This window comes from Callionymus lyra, chromosome 9, assembly GCF_982586985.1.
Source record: "Callionymus lyra chromosome 9, fCalLyr1.hap1.1, whole genome shotgun sequence".
Taxonomy (NCBI): domain Eukaryota; kingdom Metazoa; phylum Chordata; class Actinopteri; order Syngnathiformes; family Callionymidae; genus Callionymus; species Callionymus lyra.
The window spans coordinates 21,242,497-21,266,091 of NC_141826.1; the positions used below are offsets into that span (position 1 = coordinate 21,242,497).

At 39.7% G+C, this 23,595-nt stretch overlaps 2 protein-coding genes across 2 annotated transcripts; both read left to right on the forward strand.

Moving 5' to 3' along the window:
• The first annotated feature begins 1,410 nt into the window (after nt 1-1,410).
• ints5 (integrator complex subunit 5) lies at nt 1,411-8,861 on the forward strand. The gene is made up of 4 exons (XM_087799450.1): nt 1,411-1,617; nt 2,934-3,186; nt 4,514-6,478; nt 7,811-8,861. Exons 1-4 carry the CDS (start codon nt 1,523-1,525, stop codon nt 8,516-8,518), a joined length of 3,021 nt encoding a protein of 1,006 aa, XP_087655576.1. The 5' UTR covers nt 1,411-1,522; the 3' UTR covers nt 8,519-8,861.
• A 1,134-nt stretch (nt 8,862-9,995) lies between these two features.
• On the forward strand, nt 9,996-23,373 carry ganabb (glucosidase II alpha subunit b). The gene is made up of 25 exons (XM_087798854.1): nt 9,996-10,041; nt 10,657-10,758; nt 10,847-10,955; nt 11,468-11,595; nt 12,442-12,621; nt 12,782-12,847; nt 14,359-14,416; nt 15,079-15,160; nt 15,243-15,339; nt 15,424-15,604; nt 15,671-15,824; nt 16,548-16,783; nt 16,847-16,973; nt 17,044-17,123; nt 18,396-18,536; nt 18,611-18,707; nt 18,809-18,910; nt 19,051-19,294; nt 19,942-20,006; nt 20,555-20,631; nt 20,721-20,795; nt 20,874-20,987; nt 21,057-21,166; nt 21,732-21,832; nt 22,605-23,373. Exons 1-25 carry the CDS (start codon nt 10,022-10,024, stop codon nt 22,712-22,714), a joined length of 2,856 nt encoding a protein of 951 aa, XP_087654980.1. The 5' UTR covers nt 9,996-10,021; the 3' UTR covers nt 22,715-23,373.
• The last annotated feature ends 222 nt before the right edge of the window (nt 23,374-23,595 follow it).

The following is a 23,595-nucleotide window of genomic DNA, read 5'->3' on the forward strand; positions in this document are numbered from 1 at the left end:
ATAAAAGCTGGTTGCCTTCCCTAAAAATAAATCACAGATAAATCCGCCAATAATAAAAAGATCGATGGACAACATGCAATTTTAAATTAAAAATTGCACATTTACTTATCTAAACTTATTTTTATTTTTAAAGGCAATAGTTGATGCCGTAGAAATATGAAGGGTACCCCAGCTAACATTCTTTAAATCACTGGAATAATGAAAATTAAAGTTAAACTATCTGGATTGAGACAGTTTCTAAATGACAATTTAATACCATTTTTATATATACAGTACATTACAAGAATTACCTAACTGCAGACATGATGGCGTTTTTGTATAGAAAAAATATATATATATTTGGATAAAGCTACATCGAGTTTCGTGTGATTTCTAAGATGCAATTTGTGGTATTTGCAAAGGCAGTGTATTCATTATAATAGCATGTGTATATACTGTGTTGTATTATTAAAGCTAATGTTTACTTGGTCAGAGAACTGGAAAGGATACTGTACAATAATGACATTTCTTCTCCCTCAAAATATAATAAATCGTCAAATAAAATGTGTGTTTTGTTGTGATTTAAATTGACAATATTTAAATACAACACTCAAAATACAATTATATACAGTAAAATAAAATCTTGAACATGTTTAAATATATTTTATGTCAGAATAAAACAACATTTGTTGCCTTTGTTGTTGCAAACACATCACAGGTTTGTTTTATGGCGATAATAGTAAGAAATAGAAAGAAGGACATATTTATTATTAAATAAAATGAGATGAATAAAATAAATTATCACAACAATTTCCCCAATGCTGGGCTGAACTAACATTCTTGAAGATAATGCACTCAAACCAGTGTTCAGTGATTGACCTCTGTTTAAATAAAGATAACAAAGAGATTACATGATAGGGAAGGTGTTAGTCTCTGACTTCCGTCGACTACTACTTGTCAGATTCTATGGCTTGATATAGGCACTTCTGTTAAGAATATTAATGTTTGATTATGTCATTAAAAAAACAACTCTATTATGTCAGTGGCCTTTATTTGGTTCAAATTTTTCCAAAGACTTCTATTATCGTGCAATCGGAATAAAAATAAAGTTTCATTAGCATTCAAAGACACTTATGGTGGAGTGTAGGATTCAACAGTGAAGCTTAAATATTGATCTGCCAGTGATCAGTCGGTGATCCATTGAAATAAAGGAATGTTTTGATCATTGAAAAAAATGACTGCTTGAGATTCTCCACACGGTGCGTTGTAAATTGTAAGTTCTATTTAAAAAGGGAATATGAGCTGACAAATAAAAGTAAATAAATGTAATTTTCACTATAGACACCGGGTGGCGGTAGTGACACAAGCCCCCATGGTCGTGTTTCCATTTCAGCATGAACGAAGAAGGATAAACTTCCGGCTTAGAAGCGCCCTTTGGGTGTATTTTGTCCTGAAATTGTATAGAAAATAGTGGGAAAAAGCGGATGTTTTTGGTTCTTTTCCGAGTTCTAAATGAGAAATGACGGTTTGATGTGACGATTCGATGCCGAAAGAGTCCGCGATGTCTGTGGTGTTTGACGGTAGTTCACTGAAAGCGATGCCGAGCTCGCACTCTCTCACTGGGCAGGCGGTGCTGAGGTGAGTCCTGGGAGACTTCATGGCCAACTGTGCCTCAGTCGTTGAAGAAAAAAGAAAGAAAACCTTTTTATTCTGATTCACCTCAAAATACAAAAATTCTCATTTTCAGTTAAGAATAAAAAAAAACAAAAAAAAACACGTTTATTTTCAATTACAGGCAATGTTTTGGTTACTAAATATATTTATATTTCAATTATTGTTGCTACGTTGTTCTTATTCTAATAAAAAAATATTAATTTTTAAAAGGAGATTAAATCGTTTTGCAAACATGTGTATAAGGAAACATGACAAAAATATTGGGACAAAAGAATGTCTGAAATGTACATATATTGGTTAGTAACCTAGATAGACATTTAGAATGTAAGGTTATTTATTCATATTGTTACAGTAGGGACAAAACAAAGCGGTAAAATATAACTTGGTTTGATAAAATGTCTTGTTATTTGCTCAGACGCTACTAGTTATTAGTTCAAATGTTAATAATTGCTAGTTACTAGGAGATTATTTTAATGACAAGACACAACAAGGTAATATTTTGCTACTTATCTATTTTTTATTTCGACATAATCATGGATTTTATTCTCATTTGTATGCAGACTTGAAGTTAAAATGCTATTATTTTGATTACTTGATAAATAAGTATGAAACTTACTTGGACACATTGAACTTTCTATTATGCTGAATAAAAATTCAAACAGATTTTTTTTTCATCATCCTTAATTTCTATTTATTGCGGCTAGATTTTCCTCCAATTAAACTAAAAGATTGAATAACTTTATCACATGTTTTTTTAGGGACACAAAAGGAACTATATAAACTGGCGACCTTAATACATTTTGGAATGTAACATTATTAAATCATATTTTTACAGATCGAAACAAAACATAGCTGTAAAGAAATGATCACAATGTTGTGAAATGTCTTGTTATTGCTTATTACTTGTACTTTAAATATTAATAAATGCTGTTACTGACTAATTATTTTTAAATGTGTGCTTTTCCCAAACATAATATCTAGCCGGTCATCTAATTATGTTGTTTTTTTTCTGCATATTCATGGTGTTTTTTTCTCATGTATATGCTGAGGTCAAGTTGAAATGCTATTATATTGATTACTTGATAAATCAGGGATGTTGAACTTAAATTAAAAAAAAGATTAGACTGAACCTTCTAAAATGTTTAATATCAATTCAAATATAATATTTTGTCAGCTGTTAAAAGAAGAAGCCTCCAATTTAACCCAAGTATTTTAAATAAGCTACAAAAGTACTTTTTAGACTAATATGTTGTTTTTTTTCCCCCTGTCTTTTTGTCCAGTGGTCAGGAGTTGTCTCAGGAGATCAAGTCGTTCATCAGCGGCATCGACACGTCTCAGGGACGGAAGCTCACTGTCCGGGAACACGCCCGCTGTGCCGTGCGCCTGCTGCGCTCGGTCCCAGCCTGCCGGGGCGCGGTGCTCGAGCATCTGAGGAGCGTCTACGACGAGCATGTGTCGGCTTTTCTCCGCTGCCTGGAAACGGAGGGCGACGGCAGCTCGGGGGTCAGCTCCAACCTGGAGGACATCATCCAGGTGAGACGTCCCACGGTCATAGTCTTTCAGGGGTTACCTTACAAAATGTATACATTTGATCTTAAATTCAGTAGAGCTGCACCGATCGATCGGTTTATCTGCGCCGATATAAGCATTTTTTTTTAAGTCATCCCGATCGACCGATCAAGAAGAAAAATGTACACAGTTATAGAACTTTGAGTCATTACGTCAATAAACAATGTATTCTTGGAGGTAAAAAACACGATAACTTTCTCTGCACTACTTATCACTGGGGGCGTGTATTGGTAAGAATCTGGTGGTAAAATGCATATCATGATACAGGGGCAACAATACCATATATAGTGATACTGTAGTAACAAGTATATATGTGTAGTATTGTCGAGTACTTGACTCTGGTGTTGCAGAATTTACAGACCACATGACTCTTGACGAAGTCGTAACTGATTTCATTTGTTTTCAAACCAAAATATGTCCAAACATCGGCTTTAAAAGCTGCTGGAGTCGACTGTATCCTCTCATCCTCAGTCATCTCTGAGTTTCATTGTTCCTTCAAGTGTCACAAAATTAACACTGTTAATTGTAAATACATTTGCATGTTAATATTAACTAAAACAAAATAAAATTATTTTATTTTAGACAGACTTAATTAAAAAATAAACCATAAAAAAACTATGATAAACAACATGATTTGAAGGGGAGAAAAACATAATACAGTTCTAGAGGTTTTGATGTATTTTTTCACGTCCCTACTTGCCTTTAATGACTTAAGGATTTCTTTGCAATTTGAAAAATTTGTGGAGAGAAATATGCCATTATTTAAGTTATCTGTTAAATTGTAGTTTTGATTAGTCCACAAAATCACTTCACTCACTTATTTAAGTTTTGCATTTTTTATTTATTTTCCTTTTAAGTTTGTCGTACTTTTTTTATACAGCGTTGTTCAGTTTTTTTGTTGTTATTCTTGATTTTCTGGAACTCCTGTTGTGTTATCAGTTGTATCTTGCCCTTTAAAGTATATACTTTATTGAATATTGTTTTGATTGTTTAAGCGCTTTGTGACCCTGGTCTGGAAAAGTGCTATATAAATAAAAATTACTTACTTACTTTCTTATTTAATAGGTTTGTGTGGTCAATAAAAAGTTCAAGTAACTAGGGCAAAACACATCTGCAATTATTCTTTTTCATCCCTTTAATAAAGTGCTACTTACTCATCCATTTAATTATTCCCCACGATAAGTTGATTTTCTTTAGCTTTTTTGAATTCAATCTTTGGAATTATTATCTAACATTTTCTGATGACGTTTTCCAAAAGTACTGACGACGTGAACGATCATTGTGTCCACAGGAAGTCCATGGCGTTCTGTCCGAGTTCATCCGCCTCAACCCGCGGGCCTGGGCCCCTCTGGTGTCCACCTGGGCTGTGGACCTGCTGGGCCAACTCAGCAGCAAGTACGCCAACCACAGGGCGGCGCCGCGCTCCTCCAGCCTCAACGAGCTGCTGCAGCTCTGGATGTCGTGCGCCGCCACGCGCTCCCTCATGGAGGCGTACTCGCAGTGCCTGGCGGCCATGTTGTCGTGGTGCCCCGACGCCTGCGTGGACGCGCTTCTGGACACATCTGTCCAGCACTCCCCCCACTTCGACTGGGTGGTCGCTCACATCGGCTCCGCCTTCCCGGGCACCATCATCAGCCGAGTCCTGGCGTGTGGGCTTAAAGATTTCTGCTCGCATGGCTCGAAGGATCCCGGGCTGGTGATGAACGGCGTGGAGAAGGGAAGCAGGGTCCCGAAGATCGGCTCCGTGGTGGGAATCCTGGGCCACCTGGCCGCGCATCACTCGGACAGCATCAGGAAAGAGTTGCTCCGGATGTTCCAGGAGAGCTTGAGCCTCACGGCGCCCATGTCTCCCACCTCCAACTTCTGGGACAGTTCGCCGCAACTCCGGCGAGCGGCCGTGCCGTTCCTCCTCCAGCTGGCGGCCATGTCGCCCAACTTGTTCGGCGCCGTTTCGGCGGAGCTGGTGGAGCTGCTGCGCCCGCCCGTCCTGCTGCAGCTGCAGGCGCTGCTGCAGGGACTTCCCAGGGACGAGCTGGACAACATGGTGAGTCTGGCGGTTCACCTGATCAGCCAGAATCCCTCGGGAGGAGCCAGGGTCCTCCGCTTCCTGGCCGACACGGCCACGCCGGCCTCGGTCATCATCTCGGGTCCGACGACCTCCCCTCACGAAGGCGTGCGAGAAGGTTGCGATCGCCTGCTGCAGATGCTGCTCCTTCACCTCCACCAGCTGGTGCACAACCGATTGGACGGCGGGGACGGTCATCCTCACCACCCCTCTCAGCCTCAGAAGGTCATCCCGTTCCTGGAGGAGCTGCAGACGCACGTGGGCGAGCTCTGCGCCGAGACACTCCGACTGGAGCGCAAGCGCCACCTGTGGCTCCATCAGCTGCTCTGTCTCCTGTCGGTGTACGGCGGCCCCAGCGTCGCCACGGAGACGCTCTGTCAGCTCCTCACCCAGGCCCGCAACTCGGAGGAGCTGGCGCTGGCCTGGCAGCTGCACGCCACCCTCTCCTCCTGCATGGCGGGACTCATCCCCGCCGCCGTGGCGCGATGCGTGGCCCAGATCCACACGCACACCCTCGCCCCGCGGCAGCTGCGGCAGCTCCTGCTCAACCTCGCCGCCGCCATCGCCAGCCAGGACGAGGAGCGGAGAGGAGGCGCCCCGGGAGCTCAGTCCACCATGTCGGTCCAGGTGGGCTCGGCGGTGTCGGCGAACCTCCACGACTTCTCGCCACTGCTCCTCCACGGCGACGCCGACGTCTCGCACGCCGCCGTCCGGCTCCTCTCCGTCAGCCCCCTCCCTCGGACCTCCTCGCCCGCCCACCTGCTGCTGCTCGCTCGCGCCGCCGTCACCCACTTCTTCATGGCTCTTCGGCGGCGAGAGTTCAGGAAGGCGGGGAAGGACGGAGGTCAGGCGACCGAAGCCGTGAGCTGCTCGGCGGTGCTTCTGTCGCGATTCGCCGCCTACTCGCCGCTCACCCTCAAGGCCATCCTCCAGCAGCTGGTGGAGGGGGCGCTGCACAAGGGCAACGCCGATCTTTTCGGGGGGCAGATCGCGGACATGTCCGGCGCTCCCCTCGCCGCCCCGTCGGTGGCGCCCGACCTCGGAGCCTCGCTCCTGGATATAAACTGTCGGTTCGGAACCATCGTCAACTTCTCCGGCAGCGTGTGGTCGGTGTTTCACGCCGGAGTGATCGGGAAGGGGCTTAAAGTTCGCACTGACACCCCCAGCACTGACCCTTCTGGGGTGATCCAGGTGAGTTTTTACCGTTACTGACTCCTTTAAGAAACATCTTAAGACGTTTTTATTTGTTCAGGCTTTTCCTTGATTTTCTGGAACTCCTGTTGTGTTATCAGTTTTATCTTGACCTTTAAAGTATATACTTTATTGAATATTGTTTTTATTGTTTAAGCGCCTTGTGACCCCGGTCTGGAAAAGCGCTATACAAATAAAATTACTTACTTACTTACTTAATTACATTACAGGAACTAGAAAATTAACATATACTTCAGGTGTTACTTAAAGCAGCACTGCGTAACATTTTGACAATAGTCATTATTATTATTATTATTATTATTATTATTAGGGGTGTAAGAAAATATTGATGACTTAAATCTTTTTTAAATTAATATATTTTATTATAAATAAAAAAAATGGTTCTTTTATGGTTTATATGTCAATAAAGTTAATTTAAAGCAAAATAATGTGATATTTAATTTGCTATTTACATGAAAATATTCACACCGTTTATTGATTTGAATGTCGCAATGAAACCTCTAGATGGCAGCAGTCAACCGATTAGAACAATTTAATCCCACGCGATCCCAGCAAGGACTGAGGACAAGAAGATACAGTCAACTCAAGCAGCTTCTATAGCTGAAGCTTTGACTTTTTGTTGGTTTCAAAACGAATGTTTTGTTGTTCTTATAGAATCACACTATATATCTGTGCTCTGTATCGGGTCGCCAGATTCTTGCCAATACACCCCCCTAATTGTATAATCATTCAAGTTGTTGTTTTAACACTGGAGGGATTCAAAGACGAATATTCAACCTTAAATATTGCCACTTTAATCAGACAGTGTCTTTCACACTTTTTTTCCTTCCCATTTTGCTTGTATTAAAAAGTGCCAAAAATTATATTTTTTATACATATTTAAGTTGTGTGATATTTATTAAGTATTATATTTTTTTTCATCATAATATACAACCCTGGCCTACAGAGCAGGAGGATGTTAGTCATAGAATATAATGACTCATTTAAACAAATTGTTCAACCCCAGTGTGCCAAGTACTATCTTAAATGCATATAGTGATCACAGTTTCATATTAATAACGAGTCTTAGATTGTATTATCTTGTTCTTTCTCTTTATTTCTCTTTTTTTTGTTCTTATTTTTATGAATAATCGTCTGTTTTGCTTTGTCTAATTGGGGAAAAAAAACAATTTCCTGAGGGATCAATAAAGTTCTACCTAACTTAACTTAACTTAGTAATAGTGTTTAGAACTAGTCCCTTTTACGTCGTGGTATGCTATTGCTAAATAAAAAATATTAAGTAATGTCAACAATTATTTCTTTCCCCTGCAGAATGTCCAGACTCTGCTGGCCGTGGTCGTGCAGTGCTGCAGCTCATCCGGTCTCAACAGCTCCCGCCCGCCATGCGACCCGGACGAGCCGCAGCCCATCAACGCGGAGGCGGCGAAGGTCATCGCCGTGACCCTGGTGGAGAACGTCTGCCCTGACGTGGCCAACGGCGAGCTCTCCTGGCCGCCGGAGGAGCACGCCCGCACTACGGTGGAGCGCGACATCCACATCCGCCGCTGCTTCGAGGCGCACCCCGTGCTCTTCCCCCTCCTTCAGGTGGTGGCGGCCGGGCGCCCGGCGCTCTGCTACTGCTCGGCCGTCCTCAGGGGTCTCCTGGCCACTCTCCTGGCACACTGGGAAGCATCCCGTGAGGGTTTGTCCACGGACTCCCGGTGGCATCTGCAGGCCTCCTCCCTGCTGGTGTCGTGCATGGGAGAGGGTCAGCTTCTGCCTCCCGTGCTGGCGAACGTCCACGAAGCCTTCCCCTACATCACACCCTTTGAGGTGAGGCTGCTGCTCCTGGCGGTGTGGGAGTACGTGAGGGCCAACGGTCCGATGCCACAGAAGTTTGTCTTCAGTTCCGATAAGGGCATTTTCTGCAGGGACTTTTCACGGGACGGCGACGTGGCCAGATACGTGTCGCCGATTCACAGCGTCCTGCATAAAAACATCGACAGACTCGGACACCTCTGCTGGAGATTCCAGCTCTGAGACATGATTTCGGACATTGTAATGACTGTACAAAAGGATGTTGTGTTAGTGTGTGTGTGTGTGTGTGTGTGACTTTCGTACCACATTTTTTAGACTTGATAGTTTTGTTTTTTCAGCTATTTGTTTTTCCATAATAATAACACATCTACAAACAATGCGGAACAAAAGCATAAGCCTTAAAGTAGTTCTGACAATAAATGATAATATTCCCGTTCATGTTTACGTACGTTCTCGTTTTAAGGTTCTGTTCGTAAAGTCGCCCCTGCTTTCTTTCCCCACTGAGTGCACAATACTTCAAACTATGTTTCAAATACTTTGAAATAAATCTATTGTTTTGACACGATTGTTGCAAGTGGTATTTCATTCAAAATCTAATAAATTGTTGGCCTTGCATTTATTTTTGATTATTGAAATCTATGTTTAAAATTAAATTATCCAAAAACTGTTTTAAGCCAGACCAGTGTGGCCCTCGTGAGGGTTAACAATCATGTAGAAATATATATATATATATATAAATATATATATATAAATATTGTTGTTTTTTTAAACATTTCATTTATTAATTACTAGTCTCTAAATATGTTAATATAATATTTGTTTTATGACTTTAGATTGTTGTGTTATCAGTTTTATCTTGCCCTTTAAAGTATATACTTTATTGAATATTGTTTTGATTGTTTAAGCGATTTGTGACCCTGGTCTAGAAAAGCGCTTTATAAATAAAAATGACTTACTTACTTCCTTACTTTGGTCCTTCTCATTTGTCTTCCTTTTTTTATTTTATTTTTATTTTATGTATTTAACACTTCAGACTTATGTGAAGTAAGATTTAAGTAAACGTGAAAAAATATTTTGAGAGAAAAGTACTTTTATACCACATTTAAAATACATATTTATACATAATACAATATGGTCCCTTATTTTTACTTGAAGGCTCCTCGCAATACTGTATGTAGACTTAAATGCAGTAAGATTTAAGTAAGTATGGAGGAAATATATATAAATAATGTGTTTCTTTTTGGAATTTTAGCTTCATTGTTTTATTATTAACCATTATTTTTTTTACCTTATCCTATAAAATGATGAACAGTTTTGGATGGATTGCATTTTTACATCGTTTCTTGGTGCATTCAAGCAAGTTTGTAATTATATTGTAAAATAAAACGCAATAATTCTCATTTTCCAAAAACACTATCTTGCTAATGTGCACGTCGCTGAATGGTCGAGAGATGATGATGTGTCGACGCGACAAAACATCGTGATGCGTTCACGGTTCATGTTCACGGACATCCTCATGTTCACCAGTATCTCACGCAGACTTACGTATTTGGTACTTGTCCGTTAAACGCATGTAATTATGGGTTAAGTCTTAAACTATTAACTTTCTGGTCTGTTTTAAAAAGCGAATCGTTAATATTTATAGCGGTTTATGGAAAATCATATTTCCCTGAACATCCGTTGACGCAGCGTCAAATGGGCGGAGTCACAAGCAGGATATTCAAGATGGCCGCCTTCAATGAAAGGTAAGACAAAGCAAAAAATCCGCTTTTTCATTACAAAATCAATCGATTTTCCCGCAACTGACATCTCCGCAGAGTAAGTATGGAACCGCGGCTTTCATTTCTCGGTTTATTCCAAAGAGAAAGGAGCGTCACGACGAAGCTTTTCAGCCTGAAATGACGTCTAATTGAATTAGCGGATTGTCAACGTTAGCACCGGGACCTGCACTCGAGTTTTAACGCTCGATCATCCACGACATCGACCGTTAAATGTGTCCGCGAATGTGCGTTAGAATGTCGCATTACTTTTCTCTAATAAAACAATGTACATCAGTATCTTTTTTTTTTTTAATTTTTAAATGGCTTAAGATGGTCCACTTTAGCCGAGAAGTGAATTCGCTAATCCGAGATCAAGTCTTTGTTTTTGATGGTTTTCTCCAGCTCAGAACTATAATCTCCACATATTAATGTACAGAATTAAAAATCCTAAAGCACATGTATCGATCTCCAGTCCTCCAGAAAACAAAGTCCAGTGTGTCGTTCCAGAGGTTATTTATTGTCCACTGTTGTCCCAAATGTAACTGATTAACAGTATTTCATAATAATGGATTGTTCGCTTTTTCTTGTTCATTTTCACAGGATGGCGTCCGTCTTGGTGTTGGCGCTCGCTCTTGGTGTCGGCGGGACTTGGGCGGTTGACCGGGGCAACTTCAAGACCTGTGACCAGAGTGCCTTCTGCAAGTAAGACCCTCAAACCATGAAGTCTAACCCACCATAAACGTCGACCTTTTTCAAACATTTTTTCTTGTCTTTTACTTGTTTTTCAAAGGCGCCAACGGGCTCTGAAACCGAGCGAGTCACCTTATCGGGCTTTGCTTGAAACGATGGAGCTGACAAACACCAGACTCACCTTGCAGCTCATCAATGACAACAACAAGGTATAATAATAATAATAATAATCTCTATTTATATAGCGCCTTTCTAGACCAGGGTCACAAAGTTTGACGCGTTCAATGTCATAAAAGTTTACTCTAACTAACTGAAAAAATAAATGTAGTTCAAGTTCTTTTTATTGTCAAATATGCATGTATTTAGACATACAGTATAAATTAAATTGTGGTCCTGTCTGACCCATGATGCGACACATGAAAAACATGAATACGGTTGAAATGACTTAACAACAGACTTAAAACAACCAAAGACTTAACAATTAAAGACTTAAACAGACATTAATTAAGACATTAAATAATAAATAACCAACAAAAAAGAAATGAATAATCAACAAAAAGAAATAATCAACTAATAAGCAGAATATAACCAAAAAACAAAGTTAATGCACAGGTTACACATGGTTCTGCACAAACATCATCCCTCTTGCATTAAAGTGATTTTGCTTAATTAAAAAAAACACTTTTTTCTTTATACAGTATTTTACATTTTCCTTTGCCAGGTGCGTCTGCTGCTGGAGCTCTACCGTCTCCAGGGAAACATGACTAGGGTGAAGATCAATGAGCTGAAGCCATTAAAGCCTCGCTACGAGGTCCCTGACGTACTCATCAGGGATCCCCCGACAGAGCCGTAAGTCTTTAAAAAAGGATCCTGTGATAATTCCCGATGTTTATGAGCAATGTTTAGTTGGAGAACAAGTGAAAGTGACGTGATGTAAATCTTTGTGCGCTATTGTTTTCTGCTGGTTGAGCAAATATTCAATTTGAAATGTATATTTGAATCTAGTCTTGTACTAAAGATCTCTTTACCTATATTTACACGATCATAACCATGTTTTTTTACCATAGTTTTAAAGATTTTTTTTATTTTAATTAAGCAGTTTTTCGACTGTGATCAAACGGTTTTCAGCTTCAGTCAATCAATTTTTTAAGCTAATTAAACAAAATGTTGATCCCGAATTCAGTGAAGTTACTTTATATTGTCCAATAATTCTATTTATAAATCAAGTAATTGCAATAAATGCATATCTTTGTGATGTATGAATTACAGTCTGGATATTTAAGACATTATTACCAATTTGGTTTAATTTTAAACTGATTTGAAAATTGTGTGTACACCAAAACTACATATAAAAAAATGTTTTATAATAATGTATTATCATTGTCGGACCGAGAAACACCTGTCACATATTTATATTTACGTTGGTTACTCAAAGCAACAAAACTTATTATTATTAATATTTATACAATAACCCTAGGGATGCTGTGTTAGCAACGAAATTTCGATGCCGGTTTGAAATTACAATAAAGAAAGTCTAAAGTCTTAACTATTAGTCTTTTTAAATGAATCACAAATACTTTGAGTTATTCGATCAATCGTCTACTTGTCGAAATCTAAATGTCGAGTCATCTCTTTATCTCCCTAATGTCCCGACCTTTCACCTGACGCCGACTTGACCCCCTTTCTCCGCCTCAGGCTGGCCCTCTTGTCCCAGGACGAGAACGGCGTGGTGCTCTCTCTGGGCTCCGAGTCCCAGAGGGTCATCCTCAGTGCCCGGCCCTTCCGCCTGGACATCGTGGAGGGACGGGACGTGCTGATGTCGCTGAACTCGCGTGGCCTGCTGGCGTTCGAGCACCTGAGGATGCGCAAGGACACGTGAGGGATCACGCATGCACACATGCTTTAATAAATACTCTTTATTTAAAAAAAATAATAAACATCCTCTCTCTGTGGATGTTTTTGTTTCCATTAGATGGTTTGTTTTCAAGTACTGTCTATGACTGGTTGTTCTGTCCTCTTCTCCCCATCATCCTAGTTTCTCCTATAAAGTAACTAGCACAGTTGCTAGCGTGTGGGATAATATCAAGAGGGTTTTCACTAGGTAAAGATCCATTAAAACTTGTAATGGTGTATTTTGTTCCTTGTGCTAATGCTGCCAATATTGACATAAACCCAAGCTCCCCCATTCCCACTTAAGTCAGTATTTCCCCCCCAAAATAATAATAATAATAATAATGATATGAAAAGCAAATATTGCCTCAGTGTGCATGATTCAGATTAATTTAAGTGTTACTTCAATCGTGAACGCTCTTGATGATTTTTGTATTTTTCCAAAAATATTAGAATCATGAAACCACACTAGTGAAAAAATGACAAATTCTCTTTCTCTTCCCTGAACCTGATCCAACAGACACGACTTGCATGACTGACATGCCTTTCTAGAAACGTTCAATGACAGAAACGTCGAATTTGATTTTTGAGAACCACTGATGGATTTGTATTTGTCGGCTGAAATCCCTGAGATAGTATAAGAGTATTCCTGTGTCATCGGAATATTGAATGGTTGAATTGCAATTTGTTTTTAATCGTTGATTTATATTCTTTATAGTATTAAAAGGAAATACATGCATATCTAATACTGTATATAATTAAGTAATGTTTATAATGAAAGGTTGTTTTGTTTTTTCGTTTTTTAACACAGTATAGAAATACTTTTTTTTTTCTTTTACACACAGCATTTTAATATACTAATTCCAATAATTCAAAAATATGGATATAGTGCCATTAGACGATACCAAAACAGTACCAAGCCACTTGATCAAACTATCAGCCAATCACGCTACACACGGCTAGTCACGTGACTGTTCGATCAAGCCACTAGTTACTCTTTTATCGTCTGTGTGAAACTTTTATACTTTTAATTTGTAACCTTTTATATTCAATATAAATATTAAAGAATATATTTATTTACACACCTATTTTTGAAATATTGAAATATCATACTTGGGCTTAAAATGGATTAAAAAAAACATTTTTATAACATTTTATTTTAATTTAACTATTAAGAAAATATATATAAATTAAACATTTTTATACTAAAATTATTGACTTCAAATATATAAATATTATATATATATAACTATATAAATATAAAACTTAAATAATGAAACTTAAATTCAACCTTTCAATTTAAAAAAGAAAGTTTTGAAGGTTAATTCAACCAATTAATATTCCGATGACATTCTTTTACATCCATAACATAGTTTAATAGTTTTGTGTGGAACACCTGAGAGCAACCTCTGTCTTTGTGGTTCTGCTTTGTTTAATATTTTTTACTTTGTGCAGAAGCTTAACCCAACTATATGTGCTTCGCTACAAATTATTTCGTATGACAAAATGACCTTTTGCTTTGTATAGATCCTCCCTTAGATGCTTAAAATGGCCACAAGGGGGCGTTGCTTTCTGTCATTGTAGTTTTAGTTGTGAGCTAAAAAAAACCTTTGTGCTTGTTTGTCCTTTATGATGATCAACTACAGATTTTGCACCCGTTTCTTTTTTTATTTATTATCGAATTCTCCTTTTATTCCTGATCTCTTCTTGTGCCACATGCAGCCAGACCGACCCCGAGAGTGACAACAAAGAGGAGGTTGATGCGGCGAACCCGGAAGAGGTACTGGACGAGAACAGTTTTTAGTTCTTTTTTTGGAAGTACATCAGTGTCATCCGAATATTAAAAGGTTGAATTCTACATTACAACTGTTAGAACTTTTAAATTGAATGTAAAAAATCGAATATATATATATATATATATATTTTAATTTACACATAGTTTGATATCTAATATATATATATATATACACAATTCAAATAGTTCAAAAACACATTTTCTAAATTCAATATTTATCATTTTGCAGCCTTTTAAATTCAATATTTAAATGTTTATATAATAATGCCACTAGACAATTTGGACAGTACCTAACTTTTTTCAGCCAATCATGCGTCGCGCAGGCGATCACATGACGAAGAACTAGCGCGTCAATTCATAATGACGGATTCTAAAGAAATTGTATCGTCTGGTGGCAATATTATACCAATATTTTTTTATTGAACTTAAAAGGTTACCAATTAAAAATATATTGTTTTATTTATTTATTTTTTAGAACATTTATATCTGAACTGTGGGATTTAGAAGAAAAAAAATCATTTTGAATGTAGAAAAAATGGCTTCTACAAAAAATTAAAGCTAATTCAAACTTTTAATATAGACAAAAACAAGTCAAAATTCAAGTTTAGTTCACGAACATTCCTATTTTGACCCGTGTTCGCTCGCAGACTGCAAAGGAAGACGAAGATAAAGTGGAGGATGGGATGTGGGAGGAAACATTCAAATCTCACACAGACGGCAAACCGAGCGGTGAGTTGCAGTTTTCGTCATGAAAATAAATGAGTTTGCGCTCTTGTAAGTCCTAATCATCACCTGGCTTCTCGTCCTGCAGGTCCCTCTGCCGTTAGTTTAGACTTTTCCTTGCCCAGTGTTGAGCACGTTTACGGCATCCCAGAACACGCCGACACACTCCGGCTTAAAACAACAGAGTGAGTCACGGCTACACGATGATACAACGGAAGATCTTTTATGTTTTTTATTCAAGCGGTGTTTTGTGTGTTTGTTTCTTGCAGGAATGGAGATCCGTACCGTCTCTACAACCTGGACGTGTTCCAGTACGAGTTGTATAACCCGATGGCTCTGTACGGCGCCATCCCGGTGATGCTGGCTCACAACACGCAGCGCACCACCGGCATCTTCTGGCTGAACGCTGCCGAGACCTGGGTGGACATCAGCTCCAACACGGCAGGAAAAGTACGTTCACTATTGAATAACATCATGATCTTCACTTTTAATGACATTTTTTAAAAATCTTTCTAGACTGTGTTCGGGAAAATGTTGGACTACGTGCAGGGTTCGAGCGAGACCCCTCAGACCGACGTGCGTTGGATCTCCGAGAGTGGCATCATCGACGTCTTCCTGATGCTCGGACCAAAACCCAAAGACGTGTTCTTGCAGTACGCGTCACTCACAGGTCGGTTCAAGTGCTGTTGTTTTTAGTTCCACGTTTGAAGTCTAAAAGAAGTTCTTACGGATTTTTGTTTTAAAACCAAAATAGGTCCCGACGGCAGCTTTAAAAGCTGCTAGAGTTGACTGTATCCTCTTGTCCTCAGTCATTGGCAGCTGGATTTTAATTGTAGCTTTCGCTGCTGAAATTGTAATAATTTTTATTGCAACACAGAAATTGACAAATGCGGGAATATTTGCATATTAATTGTACATTAAAAAAATATATATATTCTTTTATTCAAACTCTTCTTATTGGACTGTAAACTATAGTAATAAATAAAATGAAAAATTGCTGTATTTGCTGTGGCTATATAATAGAAAAAACAATTTCAAAGTAAATAAATAAAGTTCTACCTTCTTCCTAACCTCAAATGTGATTTAAAAGCCAAAAGGAAAAGATCGATATTTTCAAACAATATATCTTTATAGATCAACATAGGGGTCTGTGTTGATATATAAAGATAAATATAATGGATGTTAATAATGGGAGTAAAACTGCTTGTTAAATTAAAGATTCGTTTTTTGGTAAAGGAGAACAAATGTGGACGTAATTAAGATAAATTGCGCTCTTACTTCCTGTAAGAAAATGTACAATTTCTACGGTTCTCGCCCGGACCGCTGAAGGGTGTTGACCCTCATGTACAAGTCTAGCGTAAACGCTCGATCTCCTCCTCGCCTCCTCGCTCAGGAACCCAAGCCTTCCCCACGCTGGCCTCTCTGGGCTACCACCAGTGCCGCTGGAACTACAACGACCAGGAGGACGTGCGCGCGGTGGACGCCGGCTTCGACGAGCACGACATCCCCTACGACTTCATATGGCTGGACATCGAGCACACGGACGGCAAGCGCTACTTCACCTGGGACCCGCACAAGTTCGCGTCGCCCAAGGAGATGCTGCAGGGCCTCAAGGACAAGAAGCGCAAGGTCAGGGAGAAAAATAAGGTTGAATAATTCCAGTAGTGAACTCAACGTTTCCCTTTTCAACAGATGGTAGCCATCGTGGATCCACACATCAAAGTCGACAGCAACTACAAGATTCACAACGAGATCAGCTCCCGTGGTTTCTACATCAAGAATAAAGATGGCGGCGACTACGAGGGCTGGTGCTGGCCTGGTGAGACGCCGCACAGGAGTGACGACCGTCTTGTACTCTTGATTTATTTCTGATGTTTGCATCACAACAGGCAGCGCCGGCTATCCTGACTTCACTCGCCCCGACATGAGGGCCTGGTGGGCCAGTATGTTCGCCTACGATCAGTACGAGGTGAGGGATGTTTTCTTACACCCCCTACTTAGTGTTGATCAATATACTGCTGTGATTATCGACACCTTATCGTGAACAAAACATCCTGATATTTAAGCACAGATTTATTAAACATAAAACTATTTATTTGCCTTTAAAATAACATTTTATTAGCATCATGGTTGTTATATATTGTTATATTTTAATAAAAGTCGTATAAAATGGAGGAATTCTGTTTTTTTATTTTAAATGATTTACAATTAACATCCCAATTATTTATCGAGTTTGTTCATTTTTGTTTTGAAATAAATCTTCCACCCACTAGATGGCAGCAGTCATTGCGTCCCCCACAGTCAAAGGATAAATTAAATTCTACATGTCCTGCTGATGACTGAGGACGAGAGGATACATTAAACAGTCCTTTTTTGTCAACTGAGATTTATTGCTATAATTTTTTTGATTTTTCTTTGGCTTTCATATTGCATTTTATTAGTTACTATAGTTCTGCTTTATAGTGTATATATATATATATATATATATATATATATATATATATATATATATATATATATATATATATATATATATATATATACACACACACACACACACACACACACTACCGTTCAAAAGTTTGGGGTCCCTTAGAAATTTCCTTATTTTTGAAAGAACAGCACTGTTTTTTTAAACAGTGCTTTAAACTAATCTAAGTTTAAACTAATCTATACATTGCTAATGTGGTAAATGACTATTCTAGCTGCAAATGTCTGTTTTTTGGTGCAATATCTACATAGGTGTATAGAGGCCCATTTCCAGCAACTATCACTCCAGTGTTCTAATGGTACAATGTGTTTGCTCATTGGGTCAGAAGGCTAAGGATGATTAGAATGTATATATATATATATATACACATACACTATTTTTTATTCGGGTACTAACTAAACTTCCGTCAGTACATCCTTTGCAGCTTTAAAGCAACAATGAAATACTGTTAAGATCTTGGTGACTACTGAGGACGAGAGGATACAGTGGACTACAGCAGCTTTTACAGCTGATGTTTGGACATATTTCAGTTTTAAAAAACAAATGAAAGCAGTTACGACTTTGTCAAGAGTCATGTGGTCTGTAAATTCTGCAACACCAGAGTCAAGTACTCGACAATACTACACGTATATACTTGTTACTACAGTATCACAATATATCGTAGTGTTGTCACTGTATCGTGATGCGTCTCAACCCTAATCCTAAAAAATCTACGTTTCCTGCTTCAACTGACCCCCATGTGATCTTCAGGGGGCCACGGATAATCTTTACACTTGGAACGACATGAACGAACCGTCGGTCTTCAACGGGCCCGAGGTCACGATGCACAAGGACGCCATGCACGGGGCGTGGGAGCACAGAGACGTGCACAACCTCTACGGCTTCTACGTCGTGAGTTTAACCTCGAACCTCCTTCACTCGACGTCCGACCGTACTTTTCTAACCTTGACCTCGACCGTTCGCAGCAAATGGCGACGGCCGAAGGTCTGATCCAGCGGTCGGGAGGAGTCGAGCGTCCGTTTGTCCTGACCAGAGCCTTCTTCGCCGGGTCTCAGCGCTACGGTGAGATTCCTCAAGCTCCTCAATGACCGTTCATTCACACGTTTTATTTCCCCGTTAGTGGAAAGTGTTGACGAGAAACGTAATGAACGGACTCGTTTCAGGTGCCGTGTGGACCGGAGACAACGCCGCCGAGTGGGAACATCTGAAGATTTCTATTCCCATGTGTTTGAGCCTCGGACTGGTCGGGGTTTCTTTCTGTGGTGGTGAGTGTCGGTTCGATAAATGACCACATTCTTCAGCCGGTAATTCAAACTGTTCAAAGATGGTTTCAGTTGAGCACCCCCCCCCCCCCCCCCCGTGTTAGTCAAGTTACATTAAGATCTTTTGTTTTTTCCTCCCCCAGCTGATGTCGGCGGCTTCTTCAAGTCCCCGAGCGCGGAGCTGCTGGTGCGCTGGTACCAGACCGGCGCCTACCAGCCCTTCTTCAGGGCTCACGCCCACCTGGACACGCCCCGACGGGAACCCTGGCTGTTCGGCCCGGAGAACGCGGCGCTGATCCGCGAGGCCGTGCGTCAACGCTACACACTCCTGCCCTACTGGTACCAGCTGTTCTACAACACGCACCAGACCGGGGAGCCCGTGATGAGGTGAGCGGCTCGCTTTGGGTTTCAGGTCTTGATCAGAACATGCTTTTATTTTCGAAACCGTTTCGTTTTTTTTAAAGATTTATACAGGATTCCTGCAGATTTTTTAAAAGTCTTAACCCTTGTGTCCGCTATCTGAGGGTGAAGGTGACCGTTTGGCCCCGAAACAAATGTGTTTGGGGTATCCCTTGCGTTGTCTCTGGGTCAAGGTGAACAGCCTCCACCACTGCGTATGATTTCGTGGAAGGCAGGGAGGTCGTTCACTTTGACCCCGAGACAACACAAGGGATACACAAACACGTTTGTTTTCGAAAACACAAGGGAAAAATTGGCTTTAATTGGCATTAAAATGCCTTCAATGTTCGTTTTATTTAGTGTATGAAAAGTGAACACATGATGACTCCAATTTAATTTGGGTTTCAGAATATTTAGTAGCTTTTATTTAAAAAATAATGATTTAAATGATTAAATCTTGTGGCAACATTCACCATCAAGTTGGTCTTTAATCGCAAATGGCCTCTAAGGTCTTTAAAAGTCTGGAGTTTATCTTGTTTCAATCTTAATACAGAATGTTTGTCTCTCATCTATTTTTATGCACGTTTACATCCAGGAGAAAATGAATTTTCCTCTAATCTTATAAACCTTTTCAGACCACTGTGGGTGGAGTACCCGGAGGATCTTGCTTCTTTCGCTGTCGAGGACGAATTCCTGATCGGTAAGACTTGCATTTTAACATTTAATTAATCGAATATTTCTTAATGAAGCAAATGTAATTTGTGTGATTATTCCAGAGAAATGTGTTCATGCATCAACTCGGTCAAATAAAAAGACAAAAACTTAAAGAAAACAAACATCTAGGCCTGTGTGGAGATCATTCATACATCGCTTTGTTTATGTTTGAACCATTTTCACTTTTTATTTCGGTCAAAAAACAGTTTTTTGTTACTTTTTCCAGTCGAGTCTTGACAATGAAGTATCAGATTTAACTTCATAAAAATATCCAGTAGATGGAATTTACATTAACATATTGTACAATGGATGTGATTTTGAAATGGTTTGATTACAGGAGAAGCTCAGATGTTTGTGTGATTAGTTTTGTCTATTTTCTCCAACATTACTAATCATCGGATCAATGAGACGTTTATTGTAACGATTGGTCGAGTAGATAATCAATATATTTACCTTTTTGAATCCATCATAACTTTGGAGTCAATTATTGTCTTGAAAAGACAAAATTCAGATTTAGTCTTTTCGTTGCCGCAGGACGAGACTTGTTGGTTCACCCGGTGACGGAGGAGGGCTCCAGAGGGGTGACCGCTTACCTGCCTGGAAAGGATGAGGTGAGAAATCTTGCTTTTTTTTTTCTTTTTTTTTCAAACGTACCACGACTGAATGACATCGTTACTAATATGCCATCGTTACCCTTCAGGTTTGGTTCGACGTCCACAGCCACCAGAAGCACAACGGAGGCCAGAACCTTTACATTCCCGTCACCATGAGCTCCGTGAGACTCCACGACCACATCATCACGTCAGTCGATCACGACGAATAAAAGTTTAAACTTGTCTCCGTCTTTGACCAGATCCCGGTCTTCCAACGAGGCGGCTCCATCATCCCCCGGAAGATGCGGGTTCGCCGCTCCTCCACCTGCATGGAGCACGACCCCCTGACTCTGATCGTGGCCCTGAACCCTCAGGTACTTCCACACACACACACACGATGAAACCGTCTAATGGCGGAGGTTAAACATCTGACGCTTCCTCAGAGGACGGCTGTGGGCGAGCTGTACTTCGACGACGGCCACACCTTCAACTTCAACAATAAGGAATTCATCCACAGGAGGCTGAGCTTCGCCAACAACGTGTTGTCCTCGGCGTGAGTATTGGTGGACGTTCACTGGTCAGCGCTCATGTCCGACCTCTAGTGGTCAAAATGTATGCATGAGAAGCAAGCATTTACAGAAAACTTTGTTTTAAAACTTAAATATGTCCAAACGACGGCTTTAAAGCTTCTGGAGTCGACTGTATCCTCTTGTCCTCAGTCGTCACCGGGGTCTTGCGATATTTCATTGTTCCTTTAGCTGTTGAGGACTGAGTGCTGCCATCTGTAGGCAGGAGGTTTAATTGCAACCAAAAAAACGAATGCAGTGAATTTTTTTGTTAATTGCAAAAAGAATTATTGAATGATGGATAATGAAGCACACTTTATGAAAACATAAACGATAAAAGAAGTATCTATTGATTTACTTGATCGACTGGTTGCAACCGGAGTATTTTTTTTGGAAATATATTGGAATCTGTTCCTTGAAAAAAACAATGTTTTTTGGTGTATTTTGAACTTTCACGCTAAGTGAATGTTGTCTAGAGAGACGAGTGTTTAGGGAAAGATCGACGGCGACGTAAGTTCCCGACAATTGATGGACGTTCCTCCTCCTCCACAGTAACCTCGCTCCGGAAGCCAACTTCTCCACGGGCTCATGGGTCGAACGCGTCCTCATCCTCGGAGCCAGCAAACCCAGCAAAGTCACACTGAAGACGGCCGGTGAGTCTTAAGCGAAGGTTTCCGTTGTTTTAGTTTATGTTTGGTGCCATAAACTGACTTGTATTGACTTTATTAGTTGATGAATTTCGGTTTTCTTTAACGCACAATATTATTTTTACTCTACGTTGAACTCGATTATTAATAATATTTGTATTAAAATAACAGAATTGAACAATATTGAAGATAGTGTTGAGTAATGAACAATGTTGAAAATGATTATCTAGCCTTATAGTTGGTAAGTAAGTAAATAAGTAAAGGTTATTTGTAAAGATCTTTCTAGACCAGGGTCACAAAACGCTTTAATAATTAGAAAACAATACACTGGAACTCCTGTTGTGTTATCAGTTTTATCTTGACCTTTAAACTATATACTTTATTGAATATTGTTTTGATTGTTTAAGCGCTTTGTGACCCTGGTCTGGAAAAGCGCTATACAAATAAAAATTACTTGTTTACTTACAACATAAGACAAACACAGAAGTCTTATGAATTATGATTCTGTTGTTAGTCACTTATTTATTATATATATATATTATTATATTTATTATATATATTATATTATAAAATTTATTTTATAGTCTTTTGATTTCATTCTATTTTATTATGTATCCACACCAAATGTTTTTTCAACAATATTTGCTGATGTATTTATTTAATTTGTGTGTACAGTACGTTGAATATTTTCTTTCTGTGAACATGCACGTTTGTATTGTTTTACCGTTATATATTTTTATGTTTGAACATATATTTATATATCTTTTATTTTGTTCAGATGGCCAAGAGAGTCAAGTGGAGTTTGACTTCGACGCCAGCATGTCCGTGTTGACGCTTCGCAAGCCGGGCATGAACGTGGGCGTCGACTGGAGCGTGACGCTGCAGTGACGCCTCCAGAGAAGCGAAGAAAGAAGGAAAGGAAGCGAGAAGATGGATCATGTTCGTGAGGCCGGATAATGGGATGTGGATGTCGGACGACATTGATGCATCATCCATCTTTCTGAAAAACCCGTTGGACCAATTCGTCACATGACTATCTCTAAAGTGTCTCGAGTACATGCGAGAGAGAATTACATTCAAGACAAATGTGTCTCTTTCCGCACTTGTATCCGCAGACACTCATCGAAATTCCAGATTTGTTATTTCCTGTTTAGCTTCTTCTTTTTTTTTATTGTTGAAATCTTTGCCATGGAAATGATGACGTAGTACTTAACTCTGGGAAACATTCAGGAAATTGAACCACTGACCTGATATTCATCATGTTTTCTCTTTTACATTTTCATAGTTTTTTTTAACAGATTAATTTGTGAATGCACTTAAAGAGGAGTTGAAATTCAGCAGCAGTAAGAGTCAAAGTGATGCTTCATACTAGCGCCCCCTAGAGCTGTTGATCTAGAACTGAATTAATCGATCCAAGTATGGATTCTTTCTTGTTTTTTTTAATGATCATCAATGTTGTTTTGTTTGCAAATGAAGGTATCTGCTGTTGGAATTGAAACACTCTAATGAAACTGAGACCATGTTAAAATAAAGATGACCAAATGTGACGAGTGGTTCTGGATTTTATTTGACTTAAATTGAGTTGTTTATACCGTTGTCACGGGAAACGGAAAGACGCACACATCCATTCACACACTCATACCTACAGACAATTTCCCAAAGTTCCTGATCAACCTCTGTATGTTTTTGGACTGTGGGAGGAAACCGGAGTGCCTGGAGTTTGACATTAGTTGCATTAGAAATACGGTTTTACTGGGAGATAAATCAAT